Source organism: Chelonia mydas, chromosome 1 (assembly GCF_015237465.2).
Source record: "Chelonia mydas isolate rCheMyd1 chromosome 1, rCheMyd1.pri.v2, whole genome shotgun sequence".
Lineage (NCBI taxonomy): Eukaryota > Metazoa > Chordata > Testudines > Cheloniidae > Chelonia > Chelonia mydas.
In genome coordinates, this window is record NC_057849.1 from 4,696,679 (window position 1) to 4,720,814 (window position 24,136).

The window sequence follows — 24,136 nt, forward strand, 5'->3', positions numbered from 1 at the left end:
GAGTGGAAGGACTCAGTGAGAGACGGGTTGGGTGGTGGAGGACTGGAGGGACTCAGTGAGAGGCAGGGAGGGAGGTGGAGGAGTGGAAGGACTCAGTGAGAGGCAGGGAGGGAGGGAGGTGGAGGAATGGAAGGACTCAGTGAGAGGCGGGTTGGGTGGTGGAGGAGTGGAAGGACTCAGTGAGAGGCAGGGAGGGAGGTGGAGGAGTGGAAGGACTCAGTGAGAGGCAGGGAGGGTGGTGGAGGAGTGGAAGGACGGGTGGTGGAGGAGTGGAGGGACTCAGTGAGAGGCAGGCAGGCAGGGAGGGAGGTGGAGGAGTGGAAGGACTCAGTGAGAGACGGGTTGGGTGGTGGAGGACTGGAGGGACTCAGTGAGAGGCAGGGAGGGAGGTGGAGGAGTGGAAGGACTCAGTGAGAGGCAGGGAGGGAGGAGGAGGAGGAGTGGAAGGACTCAGTGAGAGGCGGGTTGGGTGGTGGAGGAGTGGAAGGACTCAGTGAGAGGCAGGGAGGGAGGTGGAGGAGTGGAAGGACCCAGTGAGAGGCGGGTTGGGTGGTGGAGGAGTGGAAGGACTCAGTGAGAGGCGGGGAGGGAGGTGGAGGAGTGGAAGGACTCAGTGAGAGGCGGGTTGGGTGGTGGAGGAGTGGAAGGACTCAGTGAGAGGCGGGTTGGGTGGTGGAGGAGTGGAAGGACTCAGTGAGCGGCAGGGAGGGTGGTGGAGGAGTGGAAGGACTCAGTGAGCGGCAGGGAGGGTGGTGGAGGAGTGGAAGGACTCAGTGAGAGGCGGGTTGGGTGGTGGAGGACTGGAAGGACTCAGTGAGAGGTGTGTTGAGTGGTGGAGGAGTGGAAGGACTCAGTGAGTGGCAGGGAGGGAGGTGGAGGAGTGGCAGGACTCAGTGAGAGGCAGGGAGGGAGGTGGAGGAGTGGAAGGATCCAGTGAGAGGCGGGTTGGGTGGTGGAGGGGTGGAAGGACTCAGTGAGAGGAAGGGAGGGAGGGGGAGGAGTGGAAGGACCCCGTGAGAGGCGGGTTGGGTGGAGGAAGAGTGGAAGGAAACAGTGAGAGGCGGGTTGGGTGGTGGAGGAGTGGAAGGAATCAGTGAGAGGCAGGGAGGGAGGTGGAGGAGTGGAAGGACCCAGTGAGAGGCGGGTTGGGTGGTGGAAGAGTGGAAGGACTAAGTTAGAGGCAGGGAGGGAGGTGGAGGAGTGGAAGGACTCAGTGAGAGGCGGGTTGGGTGGTGTAGGAGTGGAAGGACTCTGAGAGGCGGGTTGGGTGGTGGAGGAGTGGAAGGATCCAGTGAGAGGCGGGTTGGGTGGTGGAGGAGTGGAAGGACTCAGTGAGTGGCAGGGAGGGTGGTGGAGGAGTGGAAGGACCCAGTGAGAGGCGGGGAGGGAGGTGGAGGAGTGGAAGGACTCAGTGAGAGGCGGGGAGGGAGGTGGAGGTGTGGAAGGACCCAGTGAGAGGCGGGGAGGGAGGTGGAGGAGTGGAAGGATTCAGTTAGAGGCGGGTTGGGTGGTGGAGGAGTGGAAGGACTCAGTGAGAGGCGGGGAGGGAGGTGGAGGAGTGGAAGGACTCAGTGTGAGGCGGGTTGGGTGGTGGAGGAGTGGAAGGACTCAGTGAATGGAAGGGAGGGTGGTGGAGGATGGGAAGGACTCAGTGAGTGGAAGGGAGGGTGGTGGAGGAATGGAAGGACTCAGTGAGTGGAAGGGAGGGTGGTGGAGGAGTGGAAGGACACAGTGAGAGGCGGGTTGGGTGGTGGAGGAGTGGAAGGACTCAGTGAGAATCAGGCAGGGAGGGAGGTGGAGGAGTGGAAGGACTCAGTGAGAGGCGGGTTGGGTGGTGGAGGAGTGGAAGGACTCAGTGAGTGGAAGGCAGGGTGTTGGAGGAGTGGAAGGACTCAATGAGAGGAGGGTTGGGTGGTGGAAGAGTGGAAGGACTCAATGAGAGGCAGAGAGGGAGGTGGAGGAGTGGAAGGACTCATTGAGAGTCGGGTTGGGTGGTGGAGGAGTGGAAGGACTCAGTGAGAGGCAGGGAGGGAGGTGGAGGAGTGGAAGGACTCAGTGAGATGCGGGGAGGGAGGTGGAGGAGTGGAAGGACTCAGTGAGCGGCAGGGAGGGAGGTGGAGGAGTGGAAGGACCCAGTGAGAGGCAGGGAGGGAGGTGGAGGAGTGGAAGGACTCAGTGAGAGGCAGGGAGGGAGGTGGAGGAGTGGAAGGACTCAGTGAGAGGCAGGGAGGGAGGTGGAGGAGTGGAAGGACGCAGTGAGAGGCAGGGAGGGAGGTGGAGGAGTGGAAGGACGCAGTGAGAGGCAGGGAGGGAGGTGGAGGAGTGGAAGGACTCAGTCAGAGGCAGGCAGGGAGGGAGGTGGAGGAGTGGAAGGACACAGTGAGAGGCGGGTTGGGTGGTGGAGGAATGGAAGGACTCAATGAGAGGCAGAGAGGCAGGTGGAGGAGTGGAAGGACTCATTGAGAGGCGGGTTGGGTGGTGGAGGAGTGGAAGGACTCAGTGAGAGGCAGGGAGGGAGGTGGAGGAGTGGAAGGACTCAGTGAGAGGCGGGGAGGGAGGTGGAGGAGTGGAAGGACTCAGTGAGCGGCAGGGAGGGAGGTGGAGGAGTGGAAGGACCCAGTGAGAGGCAGGGAGGGAGGTGGAGGATTGGAAGGACCCAGTGAGAGGCAGGGAGGGAGGTGGAGGAGTGGAAGGACTCAGTGAGCGGCAGGAAGGGAGGTGGAGGAGTGGAAGGACTCAGTGAGAAGCGGGTTGGGTGGTGGAAGAGTGGAAGGACTCAGTGAGCGGCAAGAAAGAGGTGGAGGAGTGGAAGGACTCAGTGAGAGGCGGGGAGGGAGGTGGAGGAGTGGAAGGACTCAGTGAGCGGCAGGGAGGGAGGTGGAGCAGTGGAAGGACTAAGTGAGAGGCAGGGAGGGAGGTGGAGGAGTGGAAGGACTCAGTGAGAGGCGGGGAGGGAGGTGGAGGAGTGGAAGGACTCAGTGAGAAGCGGGTTGGGTGGTGGAAGAGTGGAAGGACTCAGTGAGCGGCAGGGAGGGAGGTGGAGGAGTGGAAGGACTCAGTGAGAGGCGGGGAGGTAGGTGGAGGAGTGGAAGGACTCAGTGAGCGGCAGGGAGGGAGGTGGAGGAGTGGAAAGACTCAGTGAGAGGCGGGTTTCGTGGTGGAGGAGAGGAAGGACTCAGTGAGAGGCAGGGAGGAAGGGAGGTGGAGGAGTGGAAGGACTAAGTGAGAGGCAGGGAGGGAGGTGGAGGAGTGGAAGGACTCAGTGAGAGGCAGGGAGGGAGGTGGAGGAGTGGAAGGACTCAGTGAGAGGCAGGGAGGGAGGTGGAGGAGTGGAAGGACTCAGTGAGAGGCAGGGAGGGAGGTGGAGGAGTGGAAGGACGCAATGAGAGTCAGGGAGGGAGGTGGAGGAGTGGAAGGACTCAGTCAGAGGCAGGCAGGGAGCGAGGTGGAGGGGTGGAAGGACTCAGTGAGCGGCAGGAAGGGAGGTGGAGGAGTGGAAGGACTCAGTGAGCGGCAGGGAGGGTGGTGGAGGAGTGGAAGGACGGGTGGTGGAGGAGTGGAAGGACTCAGTCAGAGGCAGGCAGGGAGGGAGGTGGAGGAGTGGAAGGACTCAGTGAGCGGCAGGGAGGGAGGTGGAGGAGTGGAAGGACCCAGTGAGAGGCAGGGAGGGAGGTGGAGGAGTGGAAGGACTCAGTGAGAGGCGGGTTGGGTGGTGGAGGAGTGGAAGGACTCAGTGAGTGGAAGGCAGGGTGTTGGAGGAGTGGAAGGACTCAATGAGAGGAGGGTTGGGTGGTGGAAGAGTGGAAGGACTCAATGAGAGGCAGAGAGGGAGATGGAGGAGTGGAAGGACTCATTGAGAGTCGGGTTGGGTGGTGGAGGAGTGGAAGGACTCAGTGAGAGGCAGGGAGGGAGGTGGAGGAGTGGAAGGACTCAGTGAGAGGTGGGGAGGGAGGTGGAGGAGTGGAAGGACTCAGTGAGCGGCAGGGAGGGAGGTGGAGGAGTGGAAGGACCCAGTGAGAGGCAGGGAGGGAGGTGGAGGAGTGGAAGGACTCAGTGAGAAGCAGGGAGGGAGGTGGAGGAGTGGAAGGACTCAGTGAGAGGCAGGGAGGGAGGTGGAGGAGTGGAAGGACGCAGTGAGAGGCAGGGAGGGAGGTGGAGGAGTGGAAGGACGCAGTGAGAGGCAGGGAGGGAGGTGGAGGAGTGGAAGGACTCAGTCAGAGGCAGGCAGGGAGGGAGGTGGAGGAGTGGAAGGACACAGTGAGAGGCGGGTTGGGTGGTGGAGGAATGGAAGGACTCAATGAGAGGCAGAGAGGGAGGTGGAGGAGTGGAAGGACTCATTGAGAGGCGGGTTGGGTGGTGGAGGAGTGGAAGGACTCAGTGAGAGGCAGGGAGGGAGGTGGAGGAGTGGAAGGACTCAGTGAGAGGCGGGGAGGGAGGTGGAGGAGTGGAAGGACTCAGTGAGCGGCAGGGAGGGAGGTGGAGGAGTGGAAGGACCCATTGAGAGGCAGGGAGGGAGGTTGAGGATTGGAAGGACCCAGTGAGAGGCAGGGAGGGAGGTGGAGGAGTGGAAGGACTCAGTGAGAGGCGGGTTGGGTCGTGGAAGAGTGGAAGGACTCAGTGAGAGGCGGGTTCGGTGGTGGAGGAATGGAAGGACTCAGTGAGTGGAAGGGAGGGTGGTGGAGGAGTGGAAGGACACAGTGAGAGGCGGGTTGGGTGGTGGAGGAGTGGAAGGATTCAGTGAGAAGCAGGCAGGGAGGGAGGTGGAGGAGTGGAAGGACTCAGTGAGAGGCGGGTTGGGTGGTGGAGGAGTGGAAGGACTCAGTGAGAGGCAGGGAGGGAGGTGGAGGAGTGGAAGGACTCAGTGAGAGGCAGGGAGGGAGGTGGAGGAGTGGAAGGACTCAGTGAGAGGCAGGGAGGGAGGTGGAGGAGTGGAAGGACCCAGTGAGAGTCAGGGAGGGAGGTGGAGGAGTGGAAGGACTCAGTGAGAGGCAGGGAGGGAGGTGGATGAGTGGAAGGACTCAGTCAGAGGCGGGTTGGGTGGTGGAGGAGTGGAAGGACTCAGTGAGCGGCAGGGAGGGAGGTGGAGCAGTGGAAGGACCCACTGAGAGGCAGGGAGGGAGGTGGAGGAGTGCAAGGACTCAGTGAGAGGCGGGTTGGGTGGTGGAGGAGTGGAAGGACTCAGTGAGAGGCAGGGAGGGAGGTGGAGGACTGGAAGGACTCAGTGAGTGGAAGGGAGGGTGGTGGAGGAGTGGAAGGACGGGTGGTGGAGGAGTGAAAGGACTCAGTGAGAGGCAGGAAGGGAGGGAGGTGGAGGAGTGGAAGGACTCAGTGAGAGGCGGGTTTGGTGGTGGAGGAGTGGAAGGACTCAGTGAGAGGTGGGTTTGGTGGTGGAGGAGTGGAAGGACTCAGTGAGAGGCAGGGAGGGAGGTGGAGGAGTGGACGGACTCAGTGAGAGGCAGGGAGGGAGGTGGAGGAGTGGACGGACTCAGTGAGAGGCAGGGAGGGAGGTGGAGGAGTGGACGGACTCAGTGAGAGGCAGGGAGGGAGGTGGAGGAGTGGAAGGACTCAGTGAGAGGCGGGTTGGGTGGTGGAGGAGTGGAAGGACTCAGTGAGAGGCAGGGAGGGAGGTGGAGGAGTGGAAGGACTCAGTGAGTGGCAGGGAGGGAGGGAGGTGGAGGAGTGGAAGGACTCAGTGAGCGGCAGGGAGGGTGGTGGAGGAGTGGAAGGACTCAGTGAGAAGCAGGCAGGGAGGGAGGTGGAGGAGTGGAAGGACTCAGTGAGAGGCGGGTTTGGTGGTGGAGGAGTAGAAGGACTCAGTGAGAGGCAGGGAGGGTGGTGGAGGAGTGGAAGGACTGCAGTGAGAGGCAGGGAGGGAGGTGGAGGAGTGGAAGGATTCAGTGAGAGGCGGGTTGGGTGGTGGAGGAGTGGAAGGACTCAGTGAGCGGCAGGGAGGGAGGTGGAGGAGTGGAAGGACTCAGTGAGTGGAAGGGAGGGTGGTGGAGGAGTGGAAGGACACAGTGAGAGGCGGGTTGGGTGGTGGAGGAGTGGAAGGACTCAGTGAGAAGCAGGCAGGGAGGGAGGTGGAGGAGTGGAAGGACTCAGTGAGAGGCGGGTTGGGTGGTGGAGGAGTGGAAGGACTCAGTGAGAGGCAGGGAGGGAGGTGGAGGAGTGGAAGGACTCAGTGAGAGGCAGGGAGGGAGGTGGAGGAGTGGAAGGACTCAGTGAGAGGCAGGGAGGGAGGTGGAGGAGTGGAAGGACCCAGTGAGAGTCAGGGAGGGAGGTGGAGGAGTGGAAGGACTCAGTGAGAGGCAGGGAGGGAGGTGGATGAGTGGAAGGACTCAGTCAGAGGCGGGTTGGGTGGTGGAGGAGTGGAAGGACTCAGTGAGCGGCAGGGAGGGAGGTGGAGCAGTGGAAGGACCCACTGAGAGGCAGGGAGGGAGGTGGAGGAGTGCAAGGACTCAGTGAGAGGCGGGTTGGGTGGTGGAGGAGTGGAAGGACTCAGTGAGAGGCAGGGAGGGAGGTGGAGGAGTGGAAGGACTCAGTGAGTGGAAGGGAGGGTGGTGGAGGAGTGGAAGGACGGGTGGTGGAGGAGTGAAAGGACTCAGTGAGAGGCAGGAAGGGAGGGAGGTGGAGGAGTGGAAGGACTCAGTGAGAGGCGGGTTTGGTGGTGGAGGAGTGGAAGGACTCAGTGAGAGGTGGGTTTGGTGGTGGAGGAGTGGAAGGACTCAGTGAGAGGCAGGGAGGGAGGTGGAGGAGTGGACGGACTCAGTGAGAGGCAGGGAGGGAGGTGGAGGAGTGGACGGACTCAGTGAGAGGCAGGGAGGGAGGTGGAGGAGTGGACGGACTCAGTGAGAGGCAGGGAGGGAGGTGGAGGAGTGGAAGGACTCAGTGAGAGGCGGGTTCGGTGGTGGAGGAGTGGAAGGACTCAGTGAGAGGCAGGGAGGGAGGTGGAGGAGTGGAAGGACTCAGTGAGTGGCAGGGAGGGAGGGAGGTGGAGGAGTGGAAGGACTCAGTGAGCGGCAGGGAGGGTGGTGGAGGAGTGGAAGGACTCAGTGAGAAGCAGGCAGGGAGGGAGGTGGAGGAGTGGAAGGACTCAGTGAGCGGCAGGGAGGGAGGTGGAGTAGTGGAAGGACTCAGTGAGTGGAAGGGAGGGTGGTGGAGGAGTGGAAGGACGGGTGGTGGAGGAGTGGAAGGACTCATTGAGTGGAAGGGAAGGTTTTGGAGGAGTGGAAGGACTCAGTGAGAGGCAGGGAGGGAGGTGGAGGAGTGGAAGGACTGAGTGAGAGGCGTGTTGGGTGGTGGAGGAGTGGAAGGACTCAGTGAGTGGAAGGGAGGGTGGTGGAAGAGTGGAAGGACTCAGTGAGTGGAAGGGAGGGTGGTGGAGGAGTGGAAGGACTCAGTGAGAGGCAGGGAGGGAGGTGGAGGAGTGGAAGGACTCAGTGAGAGGCGGGTTGGGTGGTGGAGGAGTGGAAGGACTCAGTGAGAGGCAGGGAGGGAGGTGGAGGAGTGGAAGGACTCAGTGAGAGGCGGATTGGGTTGTGGAGTAGTGGAAGGACTCAGTGAGAGGCAGGGAGGGAAGTGGAGGAGTGGAAAGACTCAGTGAGAGGCGGGTTGGGTGGTGGAGGAGTGGAAGGACTCAGTGAGAGGCAGGGAGGGAGGTGGAGGAGTGGAAGGACTCAGTGAGCGGCAGGGAGGGAGGTGGAGGAGTGGAAGGACTCAGTGAGAGGCAGGGAGGGAGGTGGAGGAGTGGAAGGACTCAGTGAGAGGCAGGGAGGGAGGTGGAGGAGTGGAAGGACTCAGTGAGAGGCGGGTTGGGTGGTGGAGGACTGGAAGGACTCAGTGAGCGACAGGGAGGGAGGTGGAGGAGTGGAAGGACCCAGTGAGAGGCAGGGAGGGAGGTTGAGGAGTGGAAGGACTCAGTGAGAGGCGGGTTGGGTGGTGGAGGAGTGGAAGGACTCAGTGAGTGGCAGGGAGGGTGGTGGAGGAGTGGAAGGACTCAGTGAGAGGCGGGAAGGGATGTGGAGGAGTGGAAGGACCCAGTGAGAGGCGGGTTGGGTAGTGGAAGAGTGGAAGGACCCAGTGAGAGGCAGGGAGGGAGGTGGAGGAGTGGAAGGACTCAGTGAGAGGCAGGGAGGGAAGTGGAGGAGTGGAAGGACCCAGTGAGAGGCAGGGAGGGAGGTTGAGGAGTGGAAGGACTCAGTGAGAGGCGGGTTGGGTGGTGGAGGAGTGGAAGGACTCAGTGAGAGGCAGCGAGGGAGGTGGAGGAGTGGAAGGACTTAGTGAGAGGCAGGGAGGGAGGTGGAGGAGTGGAAGGACTCAGTGAGTGGCAGGGAGGGAGGTGGAGGAGTGGAAGGACTCAGTGAGAGGCGGGTTGGGTGGTGGAGGAGTGGAAGGACTCAGTGAGAGGCAGCGAGGGAGGTGGAGGAGTGGACGGACTCAGTGAGAGGCAGGGAGGGAGGTGGAGGAGTGGAAGGACTCAGTGAGAGGCGGGTTCGGTGGTGGAGGAGTGGAAGGACTCAGTGAGAGGCAGGGAGGGAGGTGGAGGAGTGGAAGGACTCAGTGAGTGGCAGGGAGGGAGGGAGGTGGAGGAGTGGAAGGACTCAGTGAGCGGCAGGGAGGGTGGTGGAGGAGTGGAAGGACTCAGTGAGAAGCAGGCAGGGAGGGAGGTGGAGGAGTGGAAGGACTCAGTGAGAGGCGGGTTTGGTGGTGGAGGAGTAGAAGGACTCAGTGAGAGGCAGGGAGGGTGGTGGAGGAGTGGAAGGACTGCAGTGAGAGGCAGGGAGGGAGGTGGAGGAGTGGAAGGATTCAGTGAGAGGCGGGTTGGGTGGTGGAGGAGTGGAAGGACTCAGTGAGCGGCAGGGAGGGAGGTGGAGGAGTGGAAGGACTCAGTGAGTGGAAGGGAGGGTGGTGGAGGAGTGGAAGGACGGGTGGTGGAGGAGTGGAAGGACTCATTGAGTGGAAGGGAAGGTTTGGGAGGAGTGGAAGGACTCAGTGAGAGGCAGGGAGGGAGGTGGAGGAGTGGAAGGACTGAGTGAGAGGCGTGTTGGGTGGTGGAGGAGTGGAAGGACTCAGTGAGTGGAAGGGAGGGTGGTGGAAGAGTGGAAGGACTCAGTGAGTGGAAGGGAGGGTGGTGGAGGAGTGGAAGGACTCAGTGAGAGGCAGGGAGGGAGGTGGAGGAGTGGAAGGACTCAGTGAGAGGCGGGTTGGGTGGTGGAGGAGTGGAAGGACTCAGTGAGAGGCAGGGAGGGAGGTGGAGGAGTGGAAGGACTCAGTGAGAGGCGGATTGGGTTGTGGAGTAGTGGAAGGACTCAGTGAGAGGCAGGGAGGGAAGTGGAGGAGTGGAAAGACTCAGTGAGAGGCGGGTTGGGTGGTGGAGGAGTGGAAGGACTCAGTGAGAGGCAGGGAGGGAGGTGGAGGAGTGGAAGGACTCAGTGAGCGGCAGGGAGGGAGGTGGAGGAGTGGAAGGACTCAGTGAGAGGCAGGGAGGGAGGTGGAGGAGTGGAAGGACTCAGTGAGAGGCAGGGAGGGAGGTGGAGGAGTGGAAGGACTCAGTGAGAGGCGGGTTGGGTGGTGGAGGACTGGAAGGACTCAGTGAGCGACAGGGAGGGAGGTGGAGGAGTGGAAGGACCCAGTGAGAGGCAGGGAGGGAGGTTGAGGAGTGGAAGGACTCAGTGAGAGGCGGGTTGGGTGGTGGAGGAGTGGAAGGACTCAGTGAGTGGCAGGGAGGGTGGTGGAGGAGTGGAAGGACTCAGTGAGAGGCGGGAAGGGATGTGGAGGAGTGGAAGGACCCAGTGAGAGGCGGGTTGGGTAGTGGAAGAGTGGAAGGACCCAGTGAGAGGCAGGGAGGGAGGTGGAGGAGTGGAAGGACTCAGTGAGAGGCAGGGAGGGAAGTGGAGGAGTGGAAGGACTCAGTGAGAGGCAGGGAGGGAGATGGAGGAGTGGAAGGACTCAGTGAGAGGCAGGGAGGGAGGTGGAGGAGTGGAAGGACTCAGTGAGTGGCAGGGAGGGAGGTGGAGGAGTGGAAGGACCTAGTGAGAGGCAGGGAGGGAGGTGGAGGAGTGGAAGGACTCAGTGAGAGGCGGGTTGGGTGGTGGAGGAGTAGAAGGACTCAGTGAGAGGCAGGGAGGGAGGTGGAGGAGTGGAAGGACTCAGTGAGAGGCAGGGAGGTAGGTGGAGGAGTGGAAGGACCCAGTGAGAGGCAGTGAGGGAGGTGGAGGAGTGGAAGGACTCAGTGAGAGGCGGTTTGGGTGGTGGAGGAGTGGAAGGACTCAGTGAGCGGCAGGGAGGGAGTTGAAGAAGTGGAAGGACTCAGTGAGTGGAAGGGAGGGTGGTGGAGGAGTGGAAGGACGGGTGGTGGAGGAGTGGAAGGACTCAGTGAGAGGCGGGTTGGGTGGTGGAGGAGTGGAAGGACTCAGTGAGAGGCGGGTTGGGTGGTGGAGGAGTGGAAGGACTCAGTGAGAGGCAGGGAGGGAGGAGGAGGAGGAGTGGAAGGACTCAGTGAGAGGCGGGTTGGGTGGTGGAGGAGTGGAAGGACTCAGTGAGAGGCGGGTTGGCTGGTGGAGTAGTGGAAGTACTCAGTGAGAGGCGGGTTGGGTGGTGGAGTAGTGGAAGGACTCAGTGAGAGGCAGGGAGGTAGGTGGAGGAGTGGAAGGACTCAGTGAGAGGCAGGCAGGGAGGTGGAGGAGTGGAAGGACTCAGTGAGAGGCAGGGAGGAAGGTGGAGGAGTGGAAGGACCCAGTGAGAGGCAGGGAGGGAGGTGGAGGAGTGGAAGGACTCAGTGAGAGGCGGGTTGGGTGGTGGGGGAGTGGAAAGACTCAGTGAGAGGCAGGGAGGGAGGTGGAGGAGTGGAAGGACTCAGTGAGAGGCAGGGAGGGAGGTGGAGGAGTGGAAGGACTCAGTGAGAGGCGGGTTGGGTGGTGGAGGAGTGGAAGGACTCAGTGAGCGGCAGGGAGGGAGTTGAAGGAGTGGAAGGATTCAGTGAGTGGAAGGGAGGTTGGTGGAGGAGTGGAAGGACTCAGTGAGAGGAAGGGAGGGAGGGGGAGGAGTCGAAGGACTCAGTGAGAGGCGGGTTGGGTGGTGGAGGAGTGGAAGGAATCAGTGAGAGGCAGGGAGGGAGGTGGAGGAATGGAAGGACTCAGTGAGTGTCAGGTAGGGAGGTGGAGGAGTGGAAGGACTCAGTGAGAGGCAGGGAGGGAGGTGGAGGAGTGGAAGGACTCAGTGAGAGGCGGGTTGGGTGGTGGAGGAGTGGAAGGAATCAGTGAGCGGTAGGAAGGGAGGTGGAGGAGTGGAAGGACGCAGTGAGTGGAAGGGAGGGTGGTGGAGGAGTGGAAGGACGGGTGGTGGAGGAGTGGAAGGACTCAGTGAGAGGCAGGGAGGGAGGTGGAGGAGTCGAAGGACTCAGTGAGAGGCGGGTTGGGTGGTGGAGGAGTGGAAGGAATCAGTGAGCAGCAGGGAGGGAGTTGAAGGAGTGGAAGGACTCAGTGAGAGGCGGGTTTGGTGGTGGAGGAGTGGAAGGACTCAGTGAGAGGCAGGGAGGGAGGTGGAGGAGTGGAAGGACTCAGTGAGAGGCGGGTTGGGTGGTGGAGGAGTGGAAGGACTCAGTGAGAGGCAGGGAGGGAGGTGGAGGAGTGGAAGGACTCAGTGAGAGGCGGGTTGGGTGGTGGAGGACTGGAAGGACTCAGTGAGAGGCGGGTTGGGTGGTGGAGGAGTGGAAGGACTCAGTGAGAGGCGGGTTGGGTGGTGGAGGAGTGGAAGGACTCAGTGAGAGGCAGGGAGGGAGGTGGAGGAGTGGAAGGACTCAGTGAGAGGCAGGGAGGGAGGTGGAGGAGTGGAAGGACTCAGTGAGAGGCAGGGAGGGAGGTGGAGGAGTGGAAGGACCCAGTGAGAGGCAGGGAGGAAGGTGGAGGAGTGGAAGGACCCAGTGAGAGGCAGGGAGGGAGGTGGAGGAGTGGAAGGACTCAGTGAGAGGCGGGTTGGGTGGTGGAGGAGTGGAAGGACTCAGTGAGAGGCAGGGAGGGAGGTGGAGGAGTGGAAGGACTCAGTGAGAGGCAGGGAGGGAGGTGGAGGAGTGGAAGGACTCAGTGAGAGGCAGGGAGGGAGGTGGAGGAGTGGAAGGACCCAGTGAGAGGCAGGGAGGAAGGTGGAGGAGTGGAAGGACCCAGTGAGAGGCAGGGAGGGAGGTGGAGGAGTGGAAGGACTCAGTGAGAGGCGGGTTGGGTGGTGGAGGAGTGGAAGGACTCAGTGAGCGGCAGAGAGGGAGTTGAAGGAGTGGAAGGACTCAGTGAGTGGAAGGGAGGGTGGTGGAGGAGTGGAAGGACGGGTGGTGGAGGAGTGGAAGGACTCAGTGAGAGGCAGGGAGGGAGGTGGAGGAGTCGAAGGACTCAGTGAGAGGCAGGTTGGGTGGTGGAGGAGTGGAAGGAATCAGTGAGAGGTGGGTTGGGTGGTGGAGGAGTGGAAGGAATCAGTGAGAGGTGGGTTCGGTGGTGGAGGAGTGGAAGGAATCAGTGAGAGGCGGGTTGGGTGGTGGAGGAGTGGAAGGACTCCGTGAGAGGCAGGGAGGGAGGTGGAGGAGTGGAAGGACTCAGTGAGTGTCAGGTAGGGAGGTGGAGGAGTGGAAGGACTCAGTGAGAGGCAGGGAGGGAGGTGGAGGAGTGGAAGGACTCAGTGAGTTTCGGGTTGGGTGATGGAGGAGTGGAAGGACTCAGTGAGTGTCAGGTAGGGAGGTGGAGGAGTGGAAGGACTCAGTGAGAGGCAGGGAGGGAGATGGAGGAGTGGAAGGACTCAGTGAGAGGTGGGTTGGGTGGTGGAGGAGTGGAAGGACTCAGTGAGTGGCAGGCAGGGTGGTGGAGGAGTGGAAGGACTCAGTGAGAGGCGGGGAGGGATCTGGAGGAGTGGAAGGACCCAGTGAGAGGCGGGTTGGGTAGTGGAAGAGTGGAAGGACTCAGTGAGAGGCAGGGAGGGAGGTGGAGGAGTGGAAGGACTCAGTGAGTGTCAGGTAGGGACGTGGAGGCGTGGAAGGACTCAGTGAGAGGCAGGGAGGGAGGTGGAGGAGTGGAAGGACTCAGTGAGAGGCGGGTTGGGTGGTGGAGGAGTGGAAGGACTCAGTGAGTGGCAGGGAGGGAGGTGGAGGAGTGGAAGGACCCAGTGAGAGGCAGGGAGGGAGGTGGAGGAGTGGAAGGACTCAGTGAGAGGCGGGTTGGGTGGTGGAGGAGTGGAAGGACTCAGTGAGTGGCAGGGAGGGTGGTGGAGGAGTGGAAGGACTCAGTGAGAGGCGGGGAGGAAGGTGGAGGAGTGGAAGGACCCAGTGAGAGGCAGGGAGGGAGGTGGAGGAGTGGAAGGACTCAGTGAGAGGCGGGTTGGGTGGTGGAGGAGTGGAAGGACTCAGTGAGAGGCAGGGAGGGAGGTGGAGGAGTGGAAGGACTCAGTGAGAGGCAGGGAGGGAGGTGGAGGAGTGGAAGGACTCAGTGAGAGGCAGGGAGGGAGGTGGAGGAGTGGAAGGACCCAGTGAGAGGCAGGGAGGAAGGTGGAGGAGTGGAAGGACCCAGTGAGAGGCAGGGAGGGTGGTGGAGGAGTGGAAGGACTCAGTGAGAGGCGGGGAGGGATCTGGAGGAGTGGAAGGACCCAGTGAGAGGCGGGTTGGGTAGTGGAAGAGTGGAAGGACTCAGTGAGAGGCAGGGAGGGAGGTGGAGGAGTGGAAGGACCCAGTGAGAGGCAGGGAGGGTGGTGGAGGAGTGGAAGGACTCAGTGAGAGGCGGGGAGGGATCTGGAGGAGTGGAAGGACTCAGTGAGTGTCAGGTAGGGACGTGGAGGCGTGGAAGGACTCAGTGAGAGGCAGGGAGGGAGGTGGAGGAGTGGAAGGACTCAGTGAGAGGCGGGTTGGGTGGTGGAGGAGTGGAAGGACTCAGTGAGTGGCAGGGAGGGAGGTGGAGGAGTGGAAGGACCCAGTGAGAGGCAGGGAGGGAGGTGGAGGAGTGGAAGGACTCAGTGAGAGGCGGGTTGGGTGGTGGAGGAGTGGAAGGACTCAGTGAGTGGCAGGGAGGGTGGTGGAGGAGTGGAAGGACTCAGTGAGAGGCGGGGAGGGAGGTGGAGGAGTGGAAGGACCCAGTGAGAGGCAGGGAGGGAGGTGGAGGAGTGGAAGGACTCAGTGAGAGGCGGGTTGGGTGGTGGAGGAGTGGAAGGACTCAGTGAGAGGCAGGGAGGGAGGTGGAGGAGTGGAAGGACTCAGTGAGAGGCAGGGAGGGAGGTGGAGGAGTGGAAGGACTCAGTGAGAGGCAGGGAGGGAGGTGGAGGAGTGGAAGGACCCAGTGAGAGGCAGGGAGGGAGGTGGAGGAGTGGAAGGACCCAGTGAGAGGCAGGGAGGGAGGTGGAGGAGTGGAAGGACTCAGTGAGAGGCGGGTTGGGTGGTGGAGGAGTGGAAGGACTCAGTGAGCGGCAGAGAGGGAGTTGAAGGAGTGGAAGGACTCAGTGAGTGGAAGGGAGGGTGGTGGAGGAGTGGAAGGACGGGTGGTGGAGGAGTGGAAGGACTCAGTGAGAGGCAGGGAGGGAGGTGGAGGAGTCGAAGGACTCAGTGAGAGGCAGGTTGGGTGGTGGAGGAGTGGAAGGAATCAGTGAGAGGTGGGTTGGGTGGTGGAGGAGTGGAAGGAATCAGTGAGAGGTGGGTTCGGTGGTGGAGGAGTGGAAGGAATCAGTGAGAGGCGGGTTGGGTGGTGGAGGAGTGGAAGGACTCCGTGAGAGGCAGGGAGGGAGGTGGAGGAGTGGAAGGACTCAGTGAGTGTCAGGTAGGGAGGTGGAGGAGTGGAAGGACTCAGTGAGAGGCAGGGAGGGAGGTGGAGGAGTGGAAGGACTCAGTGAGTTTCGGGTTGGGTGATGGAGGAGTGGAAGGACTCAGTGAGTGTCAGGTAGGGAGGTGGAGGAGTGGAAGGACTCAGTGAGAGGCAGGGAGGGAGATGGAGGAGTGGAAGGACTCAGTGAGAGGTGGGTTGGGTGGTGGAGGAGTGGAAGGACTCAGTGAGTGGCAGGCAGGGTGGTGGAGGAGTGGAAGGACTCAGTGAGAGGCGGGGAGGGATCTGGAGGAGTGGAAGGACCCAGTGAGAGGCGGGTTGGGTAGTGGAAGAGTGGAAGGACTCAGTGAGAGGCAGGGAGGGAGGTGGAGGAGTGGAAGGACTCAGTGAGTGTCAGGTAGGGACGTGGAGGCGTGGAAGGACTCAGTGAGAGGCAGGGAGGGAGGTGGAGGAGTGGAAGGACTCAGTGAGAGGCGGGTTGGGTGGTGGAGGAGTGGAAGGACTCAGTGAGTGGCAGGGAGGGAGGTGGAGGAGTGGAAGGACCCAGTGAGAGGCAGGGAGGGAGGTGGAGGAGTGGAAGGACTCAGTGAGAGGCGGGTTGGGTGGTGGAGGAGTGGAAGGACTCAGTGAGTGGCAGGGAGGGTGGTGGAGGAGTGGAAGGACTCAGTGAGAGGCGGGGAGGGAGGTGGAGGAGTGGAAGGACTCAGTGAGAGGCAGGGAGGGAGGTGGAGGAGTGGAAGGACTCAGTGAGAGGCAGGGAGGAAGGTGGAGGAGTGGAAGGACCCAGTGAGAGGCAGGGAGGGAGGTGGAGGAGTGGAAGGACTCAGTGAGAGGCGGGTTGGGTGGTGGAGGAGTGGAAGGACTCAGTGAGCGGCAGGGAGGGAGTTGAAGGAGTGGAAGGACTCAGTGAGTGGAAGGGAGGGTGGTGGAGGAGTGGAAGGACGGGTGGTGGAGGAGTGGAAGGACTCAGTGAGAGGCAGGGAGGGAGGTGGAGGAGTCAAAGGACTCAGTGAGAGGCGGGTTGGGTGGTGGAGGAGTGGAAGGAATCAGTGAGAGGCGGGTTGGTTGGTGGAGGAGTGGAAGGAATCAGTGAGAGGCGGGTTGGGTGGTGGAGGAGTGGAAGGACTCAGTGAGAGGGAGGGAGGGAGGTGGAGGAGTGGAAGGACTCAGTGAGTGTCAGGTAGGGAGGTGGAGGAGTGGAAGGACTCAGTGAGAGGCAGGAAGGGAGGTGGAGGAGTGGAAGGACTCAGTGAGAGGCGGGTTTGGTGGTGGAGGAGTGGAAGGACTCTGAGAGGCGGGTTGGGTGGTGGAGGAGTGGAAGGACTCAGTGAGAGGCAGGGAGGGAGGTGGAGGAGTGGAAGGACTCAGTGAGTGTCAGGTAGGGAGATGGAGGAGTGGAAGGACTCAGTGAGTGTCAGGTAGGGAGATGGAGGAGTGGAAGGACTCAGTGAGAGGCAGGGAGGGAGGTGGAGGAGTGGAAGGACTCAGTGAGTGTCAGGTAGGGAGGTGGAGGAGTGGAAGGACTCAGTGAGAGGTAGGGAGGGAGGTGGAGGAGTGGAAGGACTCAGTGAGAGGCAGGGAGGGAGGTGGAGGAGTGGAAGGACTCAGTGAGAGGCGGGTTGGGTGGTGGAGGAGTGGAAGGACTCTGAGAGGCGGGTTGGGTGGTGGAGGAGTGGAAGGACTCAGTGAGAGGCAGGGAGGGAGGTGGAGGAGTGGAAGGACTCAGTGGGAGGCGGGTTGGGTGGTGGAGGAGTGGAAGGACTCTGAGAGGCGGGTTGGGTGGTGGAGGAGTGGAAGGACTCAGTGAGAGGCGGGTTGGGTGGTGGAGGAGTGGGAGGACCCAGTGAGAGGCAGGGAGGGAGGTGGAGGAGTGGAAGGACCCAGTGAGAGGCAGGGAGGGAGGTGGAGGAGTGGAAGGACTCACTGAGAGGCAGGGAGGGAGGTGGAGGAGTGGAAGGACTCAGTGAGTGGAAGGGAGGGTGGTGGAGGAATGTAAGTACTCAGTGAGGGATCGTGGAGAAGTAGGTGGAGTAGAGGAGAGTCAGTGATCTGGGAGGGCACATAGGAGGGGGTAGAGAAGAGGAGGAGGGAGTCGAGATTCAGTGGACACAATGGTGACTGAGGAAACAGTTGGGTGGAGGAGGGAGAGACTCGGCAAGTACTGGGCTTTGGCTTCCTCTTGGGGAAGGAGAGGAATGATTCAGTGAGAAGCAGCGGGGGCCTTGGTGGAGGGGCGGATAAGGGACAGGAAGAGATGGAGCATGTTTCGGGACATGGGTTTCCCTCTCTCAAAGGCAGTGGGTCGGCAGCAGCACCACAGGGAAGTTTATCCTCCCCTGGCTTATTATACCCACTGCCTATGTAATCCCTGGGCCACTTCCTACCACATCCCAATGCATGTCCCAAGGTCTCTATCTGGAGAAAGGTAGCGTGAAGGGTGCTCACCCCGTGGCACTTTCTGTTGGCTGCATATAGTGAGGTCATTCTCCCTTCCTCTTGGGCAACAACGGCCTCCTTCTGGGGTATCATAGAATCATAGAATATCAAGGTTGGAAGGTACCTCAAGAGGTCATCTAGTCCATCCCCCTGTTCAAAGCAGGACCAATCCCCAACTAAATCATCCCAGACAGGGCTTTGTCAAGCCTGACCTTAAAAACTTCAAAGGAAGGAGATTCCACCACTTCCCTAGGTAACGCATTCCAGCTTTTCACCACTCTTCTAGGGAAAAAGTGTTTCCTAATATCCAACCTAGACCTCCCTGACTGCAACTTGAGACCATTACTCCTCATTCTGTCAACTGCTACCACTGAGAACAGTCTAAATCCAACCTCTTTGGAACCCCCTTTCAGATAGCTGAAAGCAGCTTTCAAATGCCCCCTCATTCTTCTCTTCTGCAGACTAAACAATCCCAGTTCCCTCAGCCTCTCCTCATAAATCATGTGTTCCAGTCCCCTAATCATTTTTGTTGCCCTCCACTGGACGCTTTCCAATTTTTTCACATCCTTCTTGTAGTGTGGGGCCCAAAACTGGACACAGTATTCCAGATGAGGCCTCACCAATGTCGAATAGAGGGGAACGATCACGTCCCTCGATCTGCTGGCAATGCCCCTGCTTATACAGCCCAAAATGCCATTGGCCTTCTTGGCAACAGGGGGCACACTGTTGACTCAGTTTGGGGTATGACCCAACCTCCTAGGGCCAGCTCAGTCTAAGGGCTCTCCCCTCCTGGGGTAGTCCAAACACCAAAAAAAAAAAAAAAAAAAAAAAAGGGAGATCAGTCAAGTCCAGCATTCATATGAGAGATTAGTGCTTCCCTCTTAGGCTGTCCCTGCAGCAGGCTCTCCCTTCCCTCAGAGAGCGATCTTTGGGCAGTTGTTCAGAGGGAGATTCTGCCTTCCCTCAGTTCATCTCTCCTGGAGCTGCTGGTAGCAGGTCTGCTCTCCTCTCTGGCACAAAATGAGCTGCTCCCTTGCATTTTTGCCTTTCTCAAGCACATCTCTTCAGACTTGAATTGTCTGCCCCGTTTTCCTGATAATTTCCTTGCTGAGCATTTTGCTTCTTTGAACTCAATTTGAAATGTAGCTACAAGTTTAGAGGTTTTGGGAAGTAATATTGCTGCTTTGCATGGGTCTGTGTCTGTGGATTCTAGCAATTTTGAAACAGCATTCATTGTTTCCGGAATCTTTCTCTGGAGCACAATGAGAAAAACAAAACTAAAATATTCCATTGATTTCTTTAATACTGAAGATTCTGAAACTTTTTCAGCATTTTGGCTCAGGAGAATTATTTCTAGGGATGCCTTCATTGTGTTTAAATACCAAAATCTGAGAGGAAGAAGTAATTCATTCTGATTGGTGATGAATTGTGTACTCAATTGCTTCACCAAGCTTTCATTTGTTATGAAATATGTTCAAAAGGCCAAATAAACAATGTCAAGTTTACTCCTCCAGCCTCATAATAAAATAGTACTGGGAAAAGATTTTACACAATACAGTCTCTGGGAAGCCATCTTGTGCAGCGATGTTATTTTCACCTTATGCTGAAAGTGCGCTCCCCAAAGTTACATACAACAGCTTTTATCATTTATATGAAGATGTCACAAGTTACACATCTGTTTACATGTCATTGAAATCAAGCCTTTCAGTTTGTCCCACTTCCCTAATAAAAGTGGGGAACTATTGTGTCTTGCTTCTTTCCTAGCTTCTGCACTACCCCAGGGGAATCAGCTAGTGAAAGGGTCTGAGTCCCCACTCCTAGTCCCTTTACCCAGAGGTCCACCTGAACTCAAGGACACCCCTCCACTCTCCTGTGCAGCAGAGTCCTTGAAACCCCAGCACAGCTGGGCCCAGGATTATGCAGATTCTTATGGAAAGCCACCTTGTTTAAGAAAACTGCAGTATCTTCTGGTGGTCTGGAAGTGACTGAAAGGCTGAGTGACAGTGTGTGGATGTGGGGGCTGATGGGTGACATTGAAAGTGATTGGGGGATGGTCAGAGAGGGAATTCAACAACTCAGAACACAATGCTTGGTGATGGAGTTTCTTAGGCTCTGAACTTCCACAATGCTGAGCTCAACCAAATTTGGACAGAGCACCCTTGATTATCAAGGAGATATCTTTCCCCTTCTTTTCACGCAAATTTAAAGTCAGTGTCCCAATGTGAGCACATTCTGTAGATGTATTTGCCCACTTTGCCATGAAGCTCTTTGTTTTTGACCCCATAAACGATAGGGTTGAGCATGAGGGGAATGAGGGGATAGAGGTTTGCCAAGATGATGTGAACATGGGGAGCGATGCCTTCACCAATCCGGTGTATCATTGTGGAGAAGAGGCCTACAGGATAAGACATCAGCATCACACAGAGGTGAGCTGTGCATGTGTTGAGGGCTTTCTGGTAGTCTGTCTTGGAGGAGATTCTGAGGACGGCCCTGATGATCAGAATGTAGGACAGGGCAATGAGCATCAGGTCTAACCCCATGACTACAAATGCTGTCACCAAGCCGTATGTTATGTTGACTGTGATGTCTCCACATGACATCTTTGCCACAGCCATATGATCACAGTATGTATGGGGGATAACATGGTTGGCACAGAATGGGAGCCTACTCAGGAGCAGGGGCAGGGGCAGAATGAAGAGAACAGCTCTCAACAAACCCACTAGACCTAGCTTAGCTATTCGTGAATTGGTGAGGATGGTGGTGTATCTCAGAGGATTACATATGGCAACATAGCGATCAAAGGCCATTGTCAAGAGGACAGCTGAGTGCATCATACTACCCGCATGAAGGAAGAACATCTGGGTGAGGCAGCCTCCCACAGTAATGCCTTTCAAATTGAACCAAAATATATACAGTGCCTTTGGCATGATGGAGGTAGATGTTCCAATTTCTGTGAGTGCCAGCATGCAGAGCAACAGGTACATTGGCTTATGCAGGGTCTCCTCTTTACCTACAACAAAGAGAACCATGAAATTTCCCAACAGGCCAATAATGTAGAACGTAGCAAAAGGGATGGAAATCCAGACATGGGCAGGTTCCAGACCAGGGATGCCCATTAGGATGAATGTTGAAGGGTCAGAGGAGGTGAGGTTGAAAATGTCCATGAGGTGGTTGAGGTGTCGATTGGGCTCAGAAATGCTAAAGGTGCCCTTGAAGGGAAAGAAGAACAGGAAGGGGGTTACACAATTAATAATCAATAACATAGTAAATATTTTATAGTTATTAAAATCTAGAAAGGTGGTTGAACAATGAGATGGCAAGAGGTACAGAGGGCAACAGAAAATTTAGGTCATAGTCTCGTCCAGAGAAATCCTGAGAGGGAGCTAACCACGCCAGGTGAATGGGTTGCATGATGGCAGCTCTCGAGTTGGAATGGGGGCAGCCTAAGATGGGGAAAGAGAGTATGAACAGGGGGTCCGAATATGACAGCAGAATGAAGCAGCTGAGGAGCAAAGTGTGATGTGTTCTCTGCAAGGTTCCACCTGGAACTGGAGAACCACTGAGCCCACTGATTCACCAGCCTGGGCTCCCTCTCTCATTGTGTTGCTGGGACAAGTTGCAGACCCTCTCCCAGTCCTGCACCTCCACCAACATTCCCACAGGCAGGGACACACCCAGCTGCAATTATATGAAGGCTCCCTGACCAGCCATTGCATGAACCAACAATAGAGAGACTACAGCCAAGATAACCACCAGCTCCCAAGCCTAGAACCCCAGAGCTTTACTGTCCTGCCCTGGTCCAGACTCTGACCAGTATGAATTTCTTACCCGGTTCGCCCCTTCTTCAGTGTGGGGAGGACAATTCACACTTTTGGTAACGCCTTCACCTAAAGGCAACCTGGGTTTAGATTAAAATATAAAACAAATTTATTAACTACAAAAGATAGATTTTAAGTGATTATAAGGTATAGCACACAGATCAAAGTTGATTATGTAGGAAATAAACAACAACAAACACACTAGCTTGATTGACTATGAATTAGCTATTTCTCAACTTGATTAATGATAAAAGCAGTGTGTCAGATTCTCTGAGGAGATTTCTGAACCATTAGCTATCATCTCTGAAAAGTCATGGAAGATGGGAGAGATTCCAGAAGACTGGAAAAGGGCACATATAGTTCTTATCTACAAAAAGGGAAATAAGTGCAACCCAGAGAAGTTCAGACTACTCAGTTTAACTTCTGTACCAGGTAAGGTAATGGAGCAAATAATTAAGGAATCAATTTGCGAATATCTAGAAAATAATAAGGTGATAATTGATAGTCAGCATGGATTTGTCAAGAACAGATCATGTCAAACCAGCCTGATCGCTTTCTTTGACAGGGTAACAAGCCCTGTGGATAGGGGGAAAGTGGTGGATGTGGTATATCTAGACTTTAGTAAGGCTTTTGATACAGTCTCATATGACCTTCTCATTAAGCAACTAGGGAAATACAACCTAGATGTAGGTAGTATAAGTTGGGTGCCTAACTGATTGGATAACCATTCCCAGAGAGCAGTTATCAATGGTTCACAACCATTCTGAAAGCACATATCAAGTGGGGTTCCTCAGGGATCAGTTCTTGGTCCAGTTCTTTTCAATGTCTTCATCAATGATTTAGACAATATAGAGAGTACACTTATAAAATTTGCTGATGATACCAAGCTGGGAGGGGTTGCAAGTGCTTTGGCGCATAGGATGAAAATTCAAAATCATCTGGAGAAACTGGAGAAATTATCTCACGTAAATAGAACAAGATTCAATAAAGAGAAATGCAAAGTACTCCACTTAGTAAAGAACAATCAGTTGTGCACATACAAAATGGGAAATGACTGCCTAGGAAGGAGTACTGTGGAAAGGGATCTAGGAGTCTTAGTGGACCAAAAGTTAAATATGAGTCAACCGTGTAATGCTATTGCAAGAAAAGCCAATATCATTCTGGAATGTATTAGAAGGAAAGCAAGACACAAGAAGTATTTCTTCCACTCTACTCCATGCTGATTAGCCCTCAATTGGAGTATTGTGTGCAGTTCTGGGCACCACATTTCAGGAAAGATATGGACAAATTGGAGAAAGTCCAGAGAAGAGCAACAACCATGATTAAAGTTCTAAAAAAACATGACCTATGAGGGAAGATTGAAAGAACTGGGTTTGTTTAGTCTGGAGAAGAGAAGACTGAGAGGAGTATGATAACAGTTTGTAAGTACCTAACAGGTTGTTACAAGAAGGAGGGAGACAGAATATTCTCCTTAACCTCTGAGGATAGGACAAGAAGGAATGGGCTTAAATTACAGCAAGGGAGGTTTAGGTTGGACATTAGGAAAAACTTGCTAACTGTCAGGGTGGTTAGGCACTGGAATAAATTGCATAGGGAGGTTGTGGAATCTCCATCACTGGAGATTTTTAAGAGCAGGTTAGACAAAGACCTGTCAGGGATTGTCTAGATGGTGCTTGGACCTGCAATGAGTTCAGGGACTTGACTTGATGAGGTCTCGAGGTCCCTTCTAGTTCTGTGATTCCACGATTCTATTAATATTCATTTACTTTGAAGCTTGGGTTTCTCAGGTTTCCATACACAGGCTAGATATCTCATTAACCTGTATCCAGCACTTCCCCCAGTTCACTCTTTGTTCCTCAGGTGTTTCCAGGAGTCCTCTTGTGTTGGGAGTGAAGAGCTAGTGATGATGTCACTCCCTGCCTTATATACCATTAGCATATGAAAGTAACCCTTCGTTTCAAAACTTGGTTTTCACACCTATTTGTGGTAACAGTCCTGAGACCCTAACCTAAGATAAAGTCCAGTTTTATGTGGGCACTGTCAGAAGCCCTTGTAGAATCATGGATTACAGTAGTCATAGGCTGTCTGAAGCTTTCTCAGGAAGGCTCACCAGGTGGGAGATACATTTTTCCTGGGGCCTATTGTTTTCCCCAATGGCTCATTGCCCTGGATAGACCCTTCCCATCCAGCTATCTAGACTGAAAATATCTTGCGTAATGGACGTTACCCAGGTGTAAATACATTTGAAATACAAATACATACTCAATATTCATAACTTCAGATACAAAAATGATACATGCACACAAATAGGATAATCATTATCAGAAAATATTAACTTCTCCAATGGCATCTTATATGACCCATCTTTCCACCGATGAAATGCCTGAAGTCACATAACAACAACAACAATAAAAAAAAAAATAGAAACAAAACTGAGTAAAGCTTGTGACACCCAGGCTGCAGTTCTGTGGCTTTCCAGGGTAAAGAGATCCTGAGATCCCCCAAATGAACTCAGTGCCAGGAAAGGTCCCAGCGCTGGCATTGGACTAGCAATAAACAAGAATAATTTAATTTCAGCAGCACTGCCCACCTATCCATGTACATGCCACTGAGTGCCCCCACAACCCCAGCGCTGTTCGCGTGTCTCTGTACAGCCTGTACTTGCCCCCACAACCCCAGCACTTCCTGTCTGCCTGAGTACACCCTGCTCCCTGGCCCACAACTACCAGTGCTGTCCACTTGCCCATGTACATCCCCACTTCTCAAAACTTCCAGCCCTGCCACACAATGAGACCCCTCACCCAGGATGAAAACCAGGTTCCAGATCGCACAGCAACTGTTCACAGAAATACCTCTTCAGACTAGGTTAAACTCAGTGTCTGCCTGCACCAGGTAAAAGGGGGAGATCAGCCTGAACTGCATCTCCAGGGGTGAAGGGAACCCCAGCAACAGCTCAGTCTGTGCAGTGTATGAGAAAGGGAAAAACTCGGTGGGAGGGAGAGAGGACGCTGAGACTAAAAGGAGCCAGAATGTACACATACACATACAGAATGTATTAGCAGGAATGTTGTGAGCAACTCACAAGAAGTAATTCTTCCACTC

General features: G+C 56.6%; 1 protein-coding gene across 1 annotated transcript; it reads right to left on the reverse strand.

The window, feature by feature from the left end:
- Positions 1 to 19,408: 19,408 nt before the first annotated feature.
- LOC102934973 (putative olfactory receptor 52P1) lies at positions 19,409 to 20,380 on the reverse strand. Its single transcript, XM_027818938.1, has one exon. It carries the CDS (start codon positions 20,378 to 20,380, stop codon positions 19,409 to 19,411), a length of 972 nt encoding a protein of 323 aa, XP_027674739.1.
- Between the last annotated feature and the right edge of the window lie 3,756 nt (positions 20,381 to 24,136).

What these genes read in the sequence shown, in the direction of transcription:
- LOC102934973 (XM_027818938.1), bottom strand. Translation starts at nt 20,380, where the DNA reads ATGGACATTTTCAACCTCACCTCCTCTGACCCTTCAACATTCATCCTA.